We start from the raw sequence: 17,134 nt of genomic DNA, 5'->3' as shown, positions 1-17,134 counted from the left end.
AAAAAATGCCCCAAGTGAGACTTGCAGGAGCACCAGGTTCCACACACCAGCCAGTGCCCCTTATCCTGCCAGCAGTGTGGCAAGGCCTTTGCAGGCTGGCTCTGTCTCAGCACAGGAAGATCCATTTGGCTGCTGGGACTGGCCCAGCTGGTCTCAAGGGGTGCCAGTGTGCCATATGTGGGTGTCACCTGGCCAACCCCAGCTCCTTGTGCAACCACTTGCACCTGCACACGGGGGAGTGCACTTTCACCTGCAATCAATGCAGCAAGTCCTACACCCTGGCCACTAAGTCCTTGGCCACTAAACTCTGGTGCTATCAAAAATCCCACCTGGCTGGCAAGCCCTGCCTGCAAATGCGAGCTCTGTGGCATGGGCTACACCCTTCCCCAGAGCCTTGTGCACCATGTGCTCACCCACAAGGTGGGAAAGGAAGTTCTCTGAGGAACTCGCCACTACAGTGGCCTCACTTGCAGCCTCACTTACCTCAAGCAGCAAGAAAGAAGCCACAGAGGAAGAGCCAGCAGGGGGGTCCTGTGGCAGAGCCCATCCCGCTCATGGTGTAGGTGCTGAGGCCAGTGAGTGAGGCTGAGCTGCTGATCACAGCCAGCATTGCTACTCACCAGTCTCAGGGCAGATCCCAAATCCTGGGGTACACAGGACAAAGGCCATGTATCCATCAGCAAAGGATGTAATTAAAATCATCCTCTCCGAGCATGAGGACCAATGCATTATGATGCAGGATGAGGCCTCACTGAGTGGACATCATCCAGGATGGGATGGGCTTCAAGAGCTGTGGCAGAAGTGGTAGAGGTCAAGACTGATATCTGGCCATCCCAACATGCCCTGGCTGATCTTCTTCAGTACTTATTAAAACGAGATAAAAAACAAAATAAAACCTAGCTCTCTCATCTCTCTGTTAGCAACAAGGCCCCGTGGCTCAGCCCCAGGCAGAATTAGCAGTCTTGGAGTTAACTGCCTGTATAAACGTGGGTCTTTGCAGAAGCTGCTCGTTGAAGCTATGAGCCTACACATGCCACATGCTGGGCCTGGCACAGGGAAGGCATTGGCTGTTGATGGGAATAACTTCCTAGAGAAGACATGGTGTTAATGAGCAGTGCTTCAATTCTGCCTGTGTTACATTGTCAGTCAGTGACAGTGCACTGCGGGGAAGGCAGGAAAAGCCTCAAAGCAGTGACTTTGAACAGTGCTTTCCTTTCAAGTTTTTTAATTACTTGCTGCTATTCAAGCACTTTCCTGGGCTTTTACTCTTGAAGCTAAGCAACACTTCTGCTCATTTGAAACTCATGCTGGTGCCAGACATTACTAGTAAGCAGCTTCCCAAATGTTTACAAGGTACCTTGTAATATGAAGAGCATTTTTCACAATTAGCAGAAGCAGAGTCCTGCCTTGGAGCGAGGGCTGAGTGTTCCTTCTCCTCTGTCACTTGGTTTGCTTGCTGTCAGTTTCCTTGAACTTACAATGACCAGATAGTCTGTCTGAGGACATGAAAAGGATAGTTTTGTGTCTCCCTGTGCAATTTTCAGTGCCTCCAGCTGAAAGGCTCCTCATCTCTCCACATAAAGGTTGACTAGTTCATCACTGCTCAGATGATTTTCCATTTCCTCTACACATTCAAGTTAGGTTCAATAATTCTTTTCCCTTGTTTTTCTTCACACATTCTTGCTTCTTCTCTTCCCCTTCTTTCGTACCTCTGAACCAAAACATTACAAGACAGCACTGCCATAACTACATCCCAATATCCCCTCTGCTCCATCTTCTTAAGTGCCTGTTTGCCAACTGAGGCATGCTGATGTAAATTAGTCCCGTTGCAGGGAGGAAGTGCACAGCTGTGTGAACTTGACCTCCTAGGAAGGGCTGACAATACCACACCTAACAGGTCTTTCAGACTTTTCCTGCTCTGCACTCTCTTTTCACATGTTACAGGAACACCACTGTCATTTGCTGAATCCTCAGTTTTAGCTGTTCTTGCTCTGTCTTATGCCTCTCAAACATCTGCAATTCCCCAAATTTTTTTGTTTAGTCTTGCTTAGGAGCTTTATTAAATTCTCTGGGGGTTTTATGCCCACTGTACAAGAGGAAAATATAGAGGGAATCATAAGTAACACAGTTCCCGTATAGGGTGCTATGAATAGTTATGTGACACTCCTAAAAGGTGCTCTTTGCAGTTTCTACATTAACGTTTTTTTGTAAACTTTTATGACCTGTTTGCAGACAAGGTGTTAGAGTGAGATCCACAACACTTCGATGTGATGTAAAGATGGAAGGTGAATTCAGTTGATAAACCTTTGGGTGTCTTAATTTTTAATTATTTTCTCTTTAGGGGCACGTTAGCTAAGTCTTCCCTGAGTGCTTGGAGCACAGGCATGCAAGGGGGCTTGTATTTGAAGCCACAGTGCTTCCTACTGTTCTCTCTTTGGTGCCTCTCCAAACTCAAATATTGACACAGCTGCAGAACATTCTCACTGGAGCTGGGCTCATGTGCTGTGTTTAAAGCACGTGCCCTCTGTCACAGCAGAACTGGGAGAGAAAGGGGAGCAATGGTGGGGAGATCCCAGACCCCTATTGCCTAAATAGGTGTCCTGCTTCTTTATTCTAAGGTAACAGGAGAGAAATAGAAGGAGCAGTTATGAACTGGGAAGTCTTCACAGAAACATGGTTCACCTGACAGTTGATGTGAGTAGGTGGGAGCATGTCTGTGCCATGCTGCACGTATCACCTGGCTGCCAGATAAACTTAGCTGGCTAATTCTGAGGAGTTCACAGGTGACTCCCATGGGCCCCTGGTGGTGATGCCACCACCGTGTCTTTGTCTTAGAAACAGTACGTTCTCATGTGAACAACCTTTTGCTTGACAGCAAAATGATACATAAAGTTGTTTACTCCTAGGAAATTACTATATAAGTCCTGAAGATCATGGTGCTGGTGAACTTCAGCACGGATAAGATCTGTACAGAGTGCCATGGCCTGACTAGATAGCTGTGCTGTGCTGTACAGCTTGGTGTTTGCAGCATCTGAAAGGGTGTGGGGTTCTCTACTGCTATACCCTTTCTTGTATTATGTGCAATAAATAGTATTTTAATGCTATATTGTGGGCTCTGAGTGCCTTTTTTATTGGGATCCATAACAAGCCCTTATGCCAGTACATTACATTTGGTGCAGTTGTCAGGATCCTGGTGAGAAGGGAAGAAGGATAGCAAGGAAAAGGATGTGTGCCTGCCTGGTGCCATATGCTGGCACGGGGAACAGTTACACAGCGTGCTGCCTTTCAGTGCCAGTGACAGCAGACACGTGGATTACCCAGCTGGCTGGAGATCCTGTGCACCCATTACTATTACAGGTTCAGGCAGCAAACACACAGCTCTCCTGGGTGGTGTGGTCCACCATGCTGGCAGGACTTTACCAAAGCTTTGGGGTGCTGCTGCAACACTCCCGGGTGACAAATGCCAGGGTCTTTTGGATGAGTGGGGTCCTTCGTGCTGGCAGGGCCACACCAGATGTCACACATGCACACAAGTGTTACATTTAAAGCTCACACCACAGTCAGGATTCAGCCCCCGGCCAACTTGCAAACTGGCTTAAACCTGACCAAGGTGTTTGAATGAAAAGGAGCAAGCTGCAAGGGAAAGAGACAATTCTCTGGGTGTGAAGGGATAAGGGTTTCATCTTTCTGATTGTATCCAAGGTGTTGCTTTGATCAAACCGTGTAACTCACTTTAGGAACAGATTGATATATGCCCCAACTATTGAACCAGCAAACTGTATCCATCACAGAGCAGACAAAGGTCCAAGAAAACGGACCAAGGCCAAACCTCTATATTCTGCTCCCTAGAAGTTGAAAAAGTAGTTACACAGGGAAAAGAAATGCCAAAGGCTTTTTTTAACTTAAAAAGAAGAATCAACACATAGATGGAAAGAGATCAAAACTCCCAATTGTATTATAAGACAACTCTGGATGTTAAAGGTATCTTAACTCTCTTATCCTAAGAAAGAAAACAGCATCCATCATTCATGGGTGAGTGAAGGCAGAAAGAAGATGAAATTATAAAAACTTGCTTACAGGAATAGAAGAGTTAAATGTTGGAGGGGTGGAAGTCACCACTGGAGATAGGATAGGGGATGCATGCTGTGCTTCTGCAGAGGCTAACCACAGGAATGGGGAAACAGAGAGGAGCACTAGAAGTACATTACGGAATGAGAAAGGCCACAATGTGAAGAGTCAGCATCTTTAATTACTAGAATTGTTGTGAGACACCAGAAAGTGCTGGAAAGTTTCCCAGGATGTCGTGAAAATCTCCAATTACAAAGCAAAACCAAAATTAAGAAATAGAAGAAACCTAAGTGATAGATGTAGCCTTGAGTAATCTAGAGATAAAAGGTTTCAGCAGTTACAGTTAACAATCAAGTTGGCCTGATAGGTGGGTTTGTCTTGTATCACCGGGAAAAAAACAGCATCTGGAAAAGAAGCAGGCAGACATAGTGACAGAATCATCATCAGTTTCAGTAAGGGGTTTTCAAACAAATGCTTCAGCAACAAAATGAATGTAGGAACCAGAACAGAAGTAATGTTAAGGGAAGATGCATAGGTAAGTATTAGAAGATATTCATATTGGTCTGATAACCAAGCTTAGCTGCTGTATTGTAGCATTGCTTAAAGTTAGCCTTTTATACTGCATGAACTCATGGAAGGTGGTAAGACCTTTCCTTTAAAGGAAAGCCAAGAAGAGGGTAAAAATCTATGCAAAAGTGTAACAATGTTGATTTAAGCTGCAGTGTAAAGGCTGCCTGATTATTATAAAGAAGAGACAGAAATGCAGAAATGAAAAAGAAAGCAACTGAGGATATTGAAAGCTGCTTGTGCCTCCTCCTCGCGTGAGGAGTGGAGGTGGCTGTGTGGGACACAGCAGCAGCTCCGACTTCATTTCTCTTCTTTGTGCTCTTTCCTGTCCCTGCCTGTTCTCTCTGCATAAATGCTGCTTTCCCTGCTAAGTAACATGGGTATTTCTAGGGTTGTGCCTAATCCCATGCATACACTCTCCACTCAGGTCATTTCCACCCAGGGAATCCCAGCCATTCCTAAAGGTCTCTCTCCAAAATCTGGAGCAGAAAGTACAGATGTGTGTGGATGAGAACAGGAGATACTCTTATGTGAGGAAGGAAGCCTCTGCAACTGCTCTTTGTACCAGTGTTCAGAGTCATTCAGCCACCCTAATGCTAATATTTGCACTCCTTCCATGGAGATAAACATTACAGATGTATCAGCTGCACAGAGGCACAGCACAAAATATGCTCCCTGCTGGCAGGAGGCACTTTTGTTCCATGTGGCAATTCCTGAGACTACCTCCATGCTGCCCTGCTTTCTGCTGTTTTTCCACTCTTGCCAATAGTCTGCTTGCTGTAGCAATCATTAGAGCCTTCTGAGCCCTGGTAGTCCAGTTCTTTACTTAATAGCTGATGTCATGACATCCAGACCATTCCTGTCTCCCTGTTCCTGGAAGCCCTTGTTTTCTTGGCTGTTTTTGGGTGTGCTAGTGCCCTGCTTGTCAGAGTTTCTGTTTCCTTTTGGATGGACTTTAGTATGTTCCACTATGGGGGAAAGAAAAGGGGGAGCCCAGCCTTCATGCTTCTTCATCCTCCTCCACTCAGCTAGGAATTATAGGGCATTGGGAAGAATGCACTGCCAATGGCACTGCTGACCTCACTGGGAAGAAAATTTAAATTCCCAGTGGGCTGTCAAAGACACCCTTTCTGCTCCTTGTCATGGGCAAGGGAGAAGGGGGAGCACCAAAACTGTGTGTTGTTGTGCCAAAATAGCTGAGGCTGAGCTTGCTGATAACTGCAGGAAGGAAAGACAAATGAGCATTAGAGAGAACCAGGGGGGCTTGCAGCTAAAAAGAGAAGGACTGGGAATTGCTAAGGAGGTCTCAAAATCTTCCTTGCGTTCCAGGCTGCTAGAGTACAGCCTCTGAGAAGAGTCAGAGGCAGAGACTTGAACCAGTATGATGAGGAGGCAGTGATGGTGTCAGGGGCTGCACAAGAGCAAAGCCAGGGAAAAGGAGCAAGCTCTCTGGCTGGGATGGCTGTGAGCTGGCAGAGTTCTCCCTGTGCCCCGGGACACACTTGTCCTCTTGCTACTCATGCCATCTTCCTAGATATGGAATAGGAAGTAAAGTAAGGAAACGAAGATGCCCTGATGGGACGGAGAGATGCCAGGAAAGGAAGGATAAGAGTCCCACTGTCCCTGACACACCACGACCTGGAGCCCTGTTTCTTCATTCTGGTTCAATATTAACCCAGCAGGGCTGTGACTCCACTTATTCTGCTTCCTTTGCAATTCCCCTGCAGCCAGGGCTGTACAGCATGGCGCACACCAAGACCAGCATACTGAGGGGCCTGCTCTTCTCCAGCCTTCTGCACCTCACCTTGAGCCATGCTGGAGGTAAGTCTCAAGGGCAGAAGTACCAGATGATAGGAGGAAGATGGGGTTAGTTCTTTCCAGGGGTAACACAGCTGGCAAGTTTTCTTCCACAAGTCAGGAGGACAGGCTAAAAACTTGAAGCTGGGAGCAAAAGGGTGCTGAGAATGGAGTGAACATAGGAGGATGCAGCTGCATCTCTCAGCTGGTGACAGCAACTCAGTGGATTTTATGGGTCACCTGGGAAATGGCATGGAAGGGGACTGTGGCTTAGTCCAGGATCATGTGTAACACAGCCATGGGGCTTTTGAGGATAGAATCCCTGACCTAGGTGACTTCTCCATTGCCTTCACAGCTGTCCCTTATTGAAACTTTAGGTCATACAAAATACACCACCTTCCTGCTCACTGCTCCCTTTATTAGAGCCTCTAACAGTCTTTTCTTAACATGAGATTAAGGCCTCTTGGACCCACTACTGTGTGGGGGAAGACCTGTCTCCAGGTCCCAAATCAAGGGCTCTGAACATGAAATGGAACCAAGCTGTGCTTATCAGTGGTCTGAGGCTGGCAAGACAAAAATACAGTGGCTGGGGACAGGGACAGCAGCAGGCTCAAAGCAAACAAGCCTCTATCTAACTGCAAATGAACAGAGCAGCTTTGCTGAGGAAGCAAAGTTCCTGTCACTTCTGTTCCCTAAGTGATAGGAGCTGTCACAGAATGAATTCCAGAAAGCCTGCTCTGATCAGGTGTAGACCTGACAGGGCTTCTCCTCTCTGTATGGTGCACTGGGGGAGGCTGGGCTGTGGGATCACCACATCAACTGCATGTGGTTTTTGGAAACTGCAAGGGGAGACAAAGGTACCCTCTGGCTGTGAGCAGCCCTTTGACTGGCAGTGTTCTGACTCGACAGTTTTCCTGGAAAAGGGGCAGGCCTTGTCACTGCTCAAGCGCCACCGACGTGCCAACAAGGGATTTCTAGAAGAGATGCTTAAGGGAAACCTGGAGCGAGAGTGCCTGGAGGAGATATGCAGTTATGAGGAGGCTTTCGAAGCCCTTGAATCCATCGATCAGACGGTATGTACCAGGAAACATTCCCCCAGCCAGCCCCTGTAGGGAAACACCAGCAGCAAGGGTTGTAATACTCAATTCTGTGAACCAAAGATGAGGCCAATGTGTCCACACCCCATGGCAAGCTCAGGCTTTCTTAGGGAGCTTCCCTCCTTGAGACACTGCAGGGAATACATCTCAAAGCTTCTGTTCTCTCCCTCTCTATGCATGAAGTGACAAGGTGCCATTGGTCCCGAATAGCATCTTCCACCAGCTCAGCATGGTACCTCACACTTGTGAGCTGCTGTCCCAGATGCTCACAGAAGCACTGGCATAGCAGCCAAACACTGAGTGCAGGTGTTGCAGACTCCTTTGAGCTGAAGCTTTTGCACACCCTGTCCCTTTTTCCAGTTTCCAGACTCACCCACTCTGCCAAAATTGTGCTGCATCCTTTTGGGATTTACTCCTAGCCCCAAGGCTGATGCCCCTGCAGAATTCCACATCCAAAAATACAACAGATAAACAGTTAGGAGCCTAAGCCACCAAGACATTACCTTTGTGGAGGACTTCAAAAGCAATCAGTGTCAGGCTGCATGGTAGAGATGTAGATCCAGAGAGCTGAGCAATACCTACATGTGATCTGTGGCCTTAGAAATTCCACATTCAGCTGCCTGGACTTCTGCACTGTAGCCCACTGCACTATGGAAGGCTCTGCTTGCTCTGCAGGTTGATGAAGGTTGAAAACATCTTTGGTCTCTTTAGAAACAAGTCTTGATTCCTGAGTCTGATGTGTGGGAATCTGGTTTTGTATCAGATTTTCTGCTTTGACTGCATAGTAATTGGTATAAACAGAGCTAGGTTAGTCTTTACTTTTGTTGTGATGGGAAGTTTTCTTACTGATTTGAATTGTAGTAGCCAAGAAAGATTGGATATTCTGTGTCTCTAAATATATATTTCTCTCTTTTTTTTTCTTTTTTACAGGACATATTTTGGTCAAAATACCAAGGTAAGATGTTTTGAGTCCTGCAGATACTCTTATCCCTTTAGCATGCACTGTATCATCCTGGAGAGATGGCTCTCTCTTTTAAAAGCTCACTTTCTAGGGCTAAGCACTTGTGTTTTGTCTCTAGATGATAAACTGGTTCAAATAATGATGCTTTTTTGGATTGCTTTCATATAATGTGTCTCTTTCTTCTTATTTTGCTAGTATGTCAGGGCCTGGGAAAGTCCAGGACAATTCTGGATGCTTGTATAGAAGGTATGAACTTCATGCTGACCTCAATCTCCTCGATACAGTGAGTGCCAGGAACTTGCTTCCTGCAGAGATTGTACAGAAAAAAATTAAACTGATGTTGGAGAAGCCATCTAATTATAAAGAAAAATACCAGGGATAGAATTTGAAATTATTTCTTACCCTTTATTTCCCCACTAACCATTTCAACAAATGATCTGGCTTGTGCACTGAAATAGCATGGGGTAAATATCCTTATCCTTGCAATACAGTCAGGTGTGAGCAGCCTCTCAGAAAGGCTCTGAGCTCCCTGTGATGAGGCAGAGAAAGCTTAGGCTGTGTGCTCTTCTCACAGGAAGAGGATGCCTCTACTCTGCAGGCTCATGCACCCTGCAAAAGTTAAAGGGATATGTGAGATGGTACTTCTCACCTTGAAAAAGGCAACATCCAGTTCCACTGACTCTGGCTTACATTGTGTTGGGATTTTAACAGGTAACTGCGCTCTTGGACTGGGCCAGAACTATCAGGGAACAATTAGCCACACCAAGTCTGGGATTGAATGTCAAGTGTGGACAAGCAAATATCCACATATTCCTAAGTAAGTTCATCTCCTGCATAACCCTTAAGAGTTCTCTGGGATGTCCTTCCTTCCTAGGCTAACCAGTCTTGTCTCTCCTAGATTTAATGCCAACATTTATCCCAACCTCATTGAGAACTACTGCAGGAACCCAGACAACAACTCAGAAGGCCCGTGGTGCTACACCCGAGACCCAACGGTGGAACGGGAGGCGTGTCCCATCCCTGTGTGTGGTATGCCCCAGTGCTCCAGAGAGCCCTTCACTCACAGCAAAACACTGCACTCAGACTGATACTAAAGCAGCCAAGGAGAGCGTTAAGGAGGGGGAATGCTTATATGAACAGAGGTCAGCAGGAGTAGAGAAGCTATATCTTAAAGGGTAAAGGAGCTGAGGAAGAAAATTCACTAAGTTGCCCATACATAATGAGCTATTTTCTCTAGATTACGTTAATCTAGATCTAAATTAAAACCAGTGTCAGCAGTCCCTTGAAATGTACTACAGTATTTTCTAGTCAGTCACCTCAAAATCCTGGCTCAGTTGTCTCTAATTTGTGACAGCCATGAGTCATAATGGTTTTTTTTGCCTGAACTCCTACCTTTAGGACTAAATACAGCTGGTGCCTGCATTAACATTCTCTCCTGAGGAGGTGTACAGTTCAATACAATCACAAGTGAAGAGAAGATGCTCTTCTCTCATCATTGCTCTGGACACAGAGGACAATCCCCCTACACTTACACATTCCCATTTCTCCCCAGTACAGACTGGGGCTTGGCCTCTGTCTCAGAACTGGTAGAGACAACCTTCTCACACAGCCCAAGTTTCTCTTCCAAAAACAGAGACCAGAAGCAACAACTCATAAGCAAAAGTTAGAGGTCAGCAACCGTTTTGACATGGGGTATTTTGAAATTTAAAAAGCCATTACCATTGCTCTGGTCTGCAGAATCTAACAAACTGAGAACAAATACTGCTCTGCTTTGATGCCATCAGGCATCTGTACTACCTCCGTTCACCAGTTAATTTCTGACCTGCAGTATCTTACCATTACACTTCCATGTGCACAGATATAGCAGGATAGAAAAGCTTGGTTTTGTCCACAGTTCTTTTATAATCATGTTGACATGAGTCATAAAACAGAAGCAGCCCCACCAATTAAGGTGAATGCTACTTGCCCAGTGGCTGTTGTGCAGCAGAGTGAACAGCCAAATGGGGTCGCTCTTCACATGGGGACTCCCCTGGGCACGAAGAGGAAGCACCTGAGGCCAAGCAAAAACAAATTATTGGGTATCCACTCCTGCAGGAAATGCTGCTTAAAACTTGCAGTCATTAGGACACTTGTAAGAAAAATGGTGAAAAGTCTTGCAGGGAAATTTTTCACTTATCATTAGATTTAGAAACACTGGCAAAAGATAAATTTGCCATTTTAGTAGAATACCACAGTAAAAGGCTCCCCCTCCCCCAAACGTGGCCTAGTTAAGCATTTCAGAATAAGGTCTTGGAGGACCTAATACAGCAGAACTATGATGCCTGAGACACCTATCCATTCCTTGAACTGGTTCTCAAAGATGCCCTGGAAGGGAACACAACATTGTTCCTCATATCTTAGTGACAAAGAGAAATGTGATGAATAGTGCCAGCCTCACTTCACAGACTGCTGGACCACCTCTGACACTGCAATATTTTAGAGGGCCATCACATGCATGGAAACACAGTGGGAGCTTCAAAACATAATGGGAGCCCTCACGGAACTCTAGGCTTTAGTAAAGGGGCTCTGGTACTATTTGCTAACAGCATTTCTGAGTCCACAGCTATGGCTTAAATCACAGCTCTCTGTCTTTCCAGGTGAAGCTAGAACAACAGTTCCATTTAGTCCACCAGCTGTAGAACCTGCACCAGTGGAGCCTTGTGAACCAGAGAAAGGCACGCTTTACACAGGGACTCTCTCAGTCACTGTGTCTGGAGCTAAGTGTCTGCCCTGGAACTCTGAGAAAGCCAAAGCAGTGCTCCAGGAAAAACACATTGACCCAGAGGTGGAGCTGCTGGAGAATTACTGTCGGAATCCAGACAGAGATGACGAGGGTGTCTGGTGTGTCACAGATGAACCACCCTACTTTGACTACTGTGATCTGCACTACTGCGGTGAGAAGTCTGCATAGGTTTGGGTAGGCACACATTTGAGGCAGTGGCAAATAACAAGAGTAGAATGAAGTGCATGGCCAGGGAGGCACAGACAAGATGTATGTGCACCATGCACAAGGGAGTCCTGTTTGTCCATATATCACGGGTACTAACCTGCCTTAGGTGCATAGCACTGTTACCTCTCTCAGGTGTTCTCCCTGAAAGCTCACTGGTGGACAAGGCACATTAAAAAGAGCACTGGGGGTTTTAAAACATCATCCCTTCATCACAGACCCACTGTGTGGGGAAAGGAACATTTACATTGCTGATAATTATAGCAACTACACTTAATCCTTTTACCATGTTTGTATTTCTATTTCTCAGACAGCTTGTTAGAGGATGAGAACCAAGAGTCTGAGGGAATAGCAGGACGTTCAACTATTCCTAAAGAGTTCAAAACCTTCTTTGATGAAAAAACTTTTGGTTCAGGTGAAGCAGGTGAGCAAAAACTCTAGATACAGCATGTCTGCAGAAGGGCTGTAGCTTCTTCCTATTCACTATTCCTCAGAAACATCAGCTAACCAAAAGCTGTTAAAAGCAGGGGAAGATACTTAAATTCCTTGAATAACTCTCAGAAGTAAATATCCAGTTCCAATCATGTAGGTAGTAAGCACTTCCTTTCTAAGAGCTTCCAGCTTTGCATGCTGACTGCAGGCAACAGTTCTGCACTGTGAATCAGGTAGAGTAACCAAGTCAGATTGCTCATTTTTTCAGATTGTGGCACTCGTCCTTTATTTGAGAAGAAAAAGATAACAGACAAAAGTGAAAGGGAGCTGCTGGATTCCTACACAGGAAGAATTGTCAGTGGGGATGATGCAGAAGTTGGCAGCTCCCCTTGGTAAGTATTGTCTTTGCATAGTCTTTGGGAAATGTGTCTTCCTTCTCTTCAGCTCAAGCAGGTAGAAATAAAAGGCCTTTCCTATCTTAGGCAGCGTGCACAAATTACAGATTCTAATCAAATTTTCTCCAAATGGTTGACAGAGCAGTACTAAAATAGCTGGAAAGAAACTTACCTCTTGAATCAAGTATGCAACCACTGGAGAAAGCAAATGTGTTGGTGTGTTTCATCTTCATGTCTTCCTCTTTCCAGCTTTGCTGGAATAAAAAAGGATGAGAAACTTCTTCAGGTGAAAAAAATGTGGTAAATGGCCTACTATATGTCCAGGAAAGACTTTTGCTAGAGAGCTACTTAAGCAGTTTTGTCAGTGTAGTGCAATGCTGTTTCCTGCTCACTGCCAATTCTGCACTTTCTGCATGACACCAGGACCCATTTAGTCCTGCTAAGGGCTTCCTTCCTCATCTCTCAGGCAGGTGATGCTCTACAAAAAGTCTCCTCAGGAGCTGCTGTGTGGTGCCAGCCTCATCAGTGACAGCTGGATCCTGACTGCTGCTCATTGTCTTTTTTATCCACCATGGGACAAGAACTTAACTACAAATGACTTATTGGTGCGGATTGGCAAGCACATAAGAGCAAAGTAAGAGTGTGAATGAAGGGAGAAGGAACTAGGCTTCCTCTTGAAGTAATGAGATACTTTGGAGTTGGGCTGTCATTCAGTATCCAAGGCAATAGATTACAGCTAATGTTACATGCCTCTCAATAACTAATGGGGCTGTCATTTGCTGCCTCTTACTGATCCTGAAGTTTAAAGTAAAACAAGTAAGGAAGACTGGTAAATCTAATAGGGTGCTCCTATGCAAAGATAATATTATCTCAGAGGGTACAGAGCTGAGAGTATCATAAACTTCAGAAGACTCTCAGCTGCTACTGTACAGCGAGTTCTTTCCTTCATAACTATTTCAGATATGAAAAGAATAAAGAGAAGATTGCTCTGTTGGATAAAATCATCATCCATCCCAAGTATAACTGGAAAGAGAACATGGACCGAGACATTGCACTTATGCACTTAAAGAGACCCATCAGCTTCAGTGACTACATCCATCCTGTCTGCCTGCCTACCAAAGAGGTCGTGCAGAGGTGAGGAGGAGAGAGATGACTTCTCAAGGGGATTTGCAGTAAGAGTGTGAGGCAGGAAAAAGCTGTTACAACACATTTACTTATACTTGTGCTTCCTTCCACAGGCTGATGCTGGCAGGTTACAAAGGGAGGGTAACTGGTTGGGGAAACTTGAAAGAAACATGGGCCACTAGCCCCTCCAACCTGCCCACAGTTCTGCAACAGGTCAATGTGCCCATTGTAGACCAAAGCACCTGCAAGGCATCCACCAGAGTTAAAGTCACTGACAACATGTTCTGTGCAGGTAAGTAACATTAGAGTCACAAACACAACTTGCCACAGAAGTCAAGGGCTCTGAGCTCCTGCTGTGACTCGTGCAGCAAGGTTACTGTCTGATAAATCTGAAAACGCCCTCCACAAAGAATAACTTCCCTGTGATAAGAAATTTCTCAGCTCTCAAAAAACATGAAGGCTGGAGAACTTAAAGCTAGGAATAAAGTTTGCAACACCAACCTGTGTCAGGCACTAGTCTAATTGTACTATGTAGCAGCAGCAGCTGTGGGAAAACAAAGCACAAATAAAATTATCTTTTCACCAGTTCATAGAGCAGTTCAGTGACTTCCTAAATTAAAGGCTCCACCCCTATTATCCTATCTACTAGCTTATCTCAAACCTTTGGAGCCCATTTGTACTTATGGCCACAAATTTTGAAGGCTCTCACCTTCCTAAATCTCTTCTAGCATCATACCCTTTTTGAGTGAGAAGGGAAGTAGACACGGAATTCAAGTTACCAAGAGACTATGGATTTATGTACCAGTTTGAGAGTTTCTGCTATATTCTTCAATTGTGCAGACTGTATCAGTTCCTACAAGCAAGCCTTGTGATTTTTGACTAAATTTGTGCTGCTCGCATTTAAACACAAGATTGCTTGAGTCAGGATGGAAGCATGAGTGTGCTGAAAATACAGAGCTCTTATGGATTTTTTTTCTAGACATTTTTTGAAATAGCTGAGATGCAGACATACAGAAAAAAATGGAGAAAAGGGTGATGGGAAAATGCAGAGATACTATCTACTTCATCCAGATGAACAAATTCCTCTTTCTCTTCATAGTGAGACTTCAGGAAGACAGCTGGGAAAAGCAGAACTTATAGTGACAGGAAGGTAAAAGTGAGGACACCAATGTATCTCTATAGTAAACAGAAGAACAGGGAACACGGACTATTACAAATAAGTATCTAAGACAAGAAAAGCACAGTAACTCAAGCTACAGCTGTTGTACAGTGTCAGTGCAACTGACACTAACAGCAATTCTGATGAAAAAACAGGAATGAGAGCACAGACGGTGGATTCAAGAATGCTGCAAAGACAGATGCAGTTAGAATTTTTACATGTGTGAAAAAAACAAGTCCAAGAATTGACAGAATCAGCAATCTCATGGGTCCCAAAACATTTATGCCATTTATCCAAAAACTTTAAAGAAAACATGGCCAACAACTGCCACTCCCCCTACAGTCAAAAATCCATTCTTCTTGCTTGTAGGTTACAGTCCTGATGCATCAAAAAGAGGAGATGCCTGTGAAGGGGACAGTGGGGGACCTTTTGTAATGAAGGTATGTTCAACAAGTTCAAGCTTCTAAGACATACAGAGATAGGTTTGTTCTATGCTGAACTTCATAGTCTAAGAAACAGCAGTAGAGTTGGAGCCACTGCTGAGTGGCTGAAGCAAACCCAGCTCATGGCCAAGGTGAGCAATGGAGACAAATCCTGCAGTCATCCAGCCCCATTTCTAAACTGAGCTCTCAGCATATTGGGAGATCGCCTGCAGAAAGCATGAGTGATGGCCAATTCTTAATTAGAGAATTAAGAGTTGACACAAACTGACTTCAACAAACTCTGTTGGAGATGCCAGTCTGAATCCCAAAGCAGCATCCATCACTAAACAGGCTGGGGCACATCCAAGGTTTAGATCTGAGAGGGCAAGCAAGCTGCTCAACGATTCAGAGCACAAATCTTATGAGGCATGGCTGAGAGAGGTGGGCTTGTTTCACCTGGAGAAAAGGAAGCTCAGGGAAGGCCTCCTGAAAGGAGGCTGTAGCTAGGTAGCACTTGGCCTCTTCTTCCTGTCAAGCAAAGGACAAGAGAAAACAGCTTCAAGCTCTGCCAAGGGAGGTTCAAGTTGGGTATCAGGAGGAATTTCTTCACTGAAAGACTGCACTCAGTGCTGTGGTTTAGTTAACATGGTGGTGTATGGTCGAAGGTTGGACTTAATCCTGGAAGTCTTTTCCAACCTTAATGATCCTCTGATTCTATCAAGGTCTCTTGCTCCTTGTGCCAACCCCATTTTTTTCTTTACTTTAGAACCCAGATGACAACCGTTGGTATCAAGTGGGAATAGTTTCATGGGGAGAAGGCTGTGACCGAGATGGCAAATATGGATTTTACACCCATGTATTCCGCCTGAAAAAGTGGATACGAAAAGTCGTGGAAAATCAGGGGCGATAGATGAAGTATTTACTTTGCTTGCTCTCAGTTTTGCTACAATGCTCCACCTTAAAACATAAGCATAGAAGACCCTGAAGTAAAACAAGTTATATCCTTACAACTTGACAAAGTAAAGTCTTATCCCTTGAAAATAAAAGCTCTGAAACCCATCTTCCTTTTATTCATGCTGAGTTTAGTTGAAGTTGGATCAAAGTCAGGACAGTAGGCAGGAGCACCACAGCACTAGCTATACTGCTAATTACTTGTGCTTCAAACAAATTCCCCTCCCTTCCATCAGCTACAACCAACAGGTTTTGGACTTCACATAATGGTCTTATCAGTCAGAGCAAGTAAGATTATGCCCTTATGCACTATCCCTTTTGTCCCTTCAAGACAAGTCATTTTCTGTTCTAGATTTTTTACCCACATATGTACCAGAGATAACCACCCCACAGCACCTGTGGCACTACATAAAACACCAATGTCAAAGGTAAAGCAATTAGAGGCTGTTTTGATCAAACATTGTTCTCAGCTACAACAGCAGGCAATAAATAAGAGCACCACTGTGTGCAAATTCATCCTACAAAGGAATAGCAGCTTGAATACATTAAGCAGCACTTCCAGTAAGTTCCTACACAGCAGGTGGTGCTGGGTCTTCATTGTGTATTTTCCACCTGCATAGCAAAATTCCGAAGGAAGCAATTCATGCAGTCATTGTCAAAGCCTGCAATGGAGCATCCTGCACTATACCTGTTTGCTTGTGTTATAAAGGCTGTTTAGGGACCTCTCCAAAAACAAGCTTCAGTCTTTCATAAACTCCTCTTTAACAGGAATTTGTGGACCACTGAGGACCAGTACAGCAGTAAGCACAAATTCTTGACCACTCAATTTTGTTCAGCCCAATTTCCTACTAAGACAATAATGAGATTTGAAAATTCTCCTTGCTCCCTATGGCACCACATTTCTAAACTTCTCACTCATAGTGCCATAAAGTCACAGAAACAGGCAACAGTGAAATTAATTGTTAAAAAAAAAAAGTTATTGATCAATTAGTATCTGGCCACCTCCTTTTAGATGGCTCATTTGGGAACCAAGTTGAAGTAGCACAATTCGATTGCCCAAATAAAGCATAAAAAACCTCTGAGAAATCCGAAGAGCAAAACCTCAACAGCTCAAGTTTCGTTACTGTTTAACCACAGACACTGAACATTGAAAATGTTTAGCCCTTCTAATGCT

The 17,134-nt window shown here is 44.7% G+C and overlaps 1 protein-coding gene across 2 annotated transcripts; it reads left to right on the top strand.

Moving 5' to 3' along the window:
• Positions 1 to 6,306: 6,306 nt before the first annotated feature.
• Positions 6,307 to 16,068, top strand: F2 (coagulation factor II, thrombin). 2 transcript variants are annotated; one of them, XM_014881834.2, is made up of 14 exons: positions 6,307 to 6,456; positions 7,342 to 7,505; positions 8,460 to 8,484; positions 8,686 to 8,736; positions 9,202 to 9,307; positions 9,389 to 9,519; positions 11,127 to 11,423; positions 11,787 to 11,900; positions 12,177 to 12,300; positions 12,770 to 12,937; positions 13,264 to 13,437; positions 13,542 to 13,720; positions 14,957 to 15,027; positions 15,776 to 16,068. In XM_014881834.2, exons 1-14 carry the CDS (start codon positions 6,378 to 6,380, stop codon positions 15,917 to 15,919), a joined length of 1,827 nt encoding a protein of 608 aa, XP_014737320.2. In that variant the 5' UTR covers positions 6,307 to 6,377; the 3' UTR covers positions 15,920 to 16,068. The 2 variants fall into 2 exon arrangements, with proteins under 2 accessions (XP_014737320.2, XP_014737319.2); XM_014881833.2 differs by lacking the exon at positions 6,307 to 6,456 and having other exon boundaries at positions 7,074 to 7,505.
• The last annotated feature ends 1,066 nt before the right edge of the window (positions 16,069 to 17,134 follow it).

The sequence above is a fragment of the Sturnus vulgaris genome, chromosome 6, assembly GCF_052056855.1.
Source record: "Sturnus vulgaris isolate bStuVul1 chromosome 6, bStuVul1.hap1, whole genome shotgun sequence".
Classification (NCBI taxonomy): Eukaryota; Metazoa; Chordata; class Aves; order Passeriformes; family Sturnidae; genus Sturnus; species Sturnus vulgaris.
The sequence above is the reverse complement of the archived record's forward strand: the minus strand, read 5'-3'. Positions and strand labels throughout refer to the sequence as shown.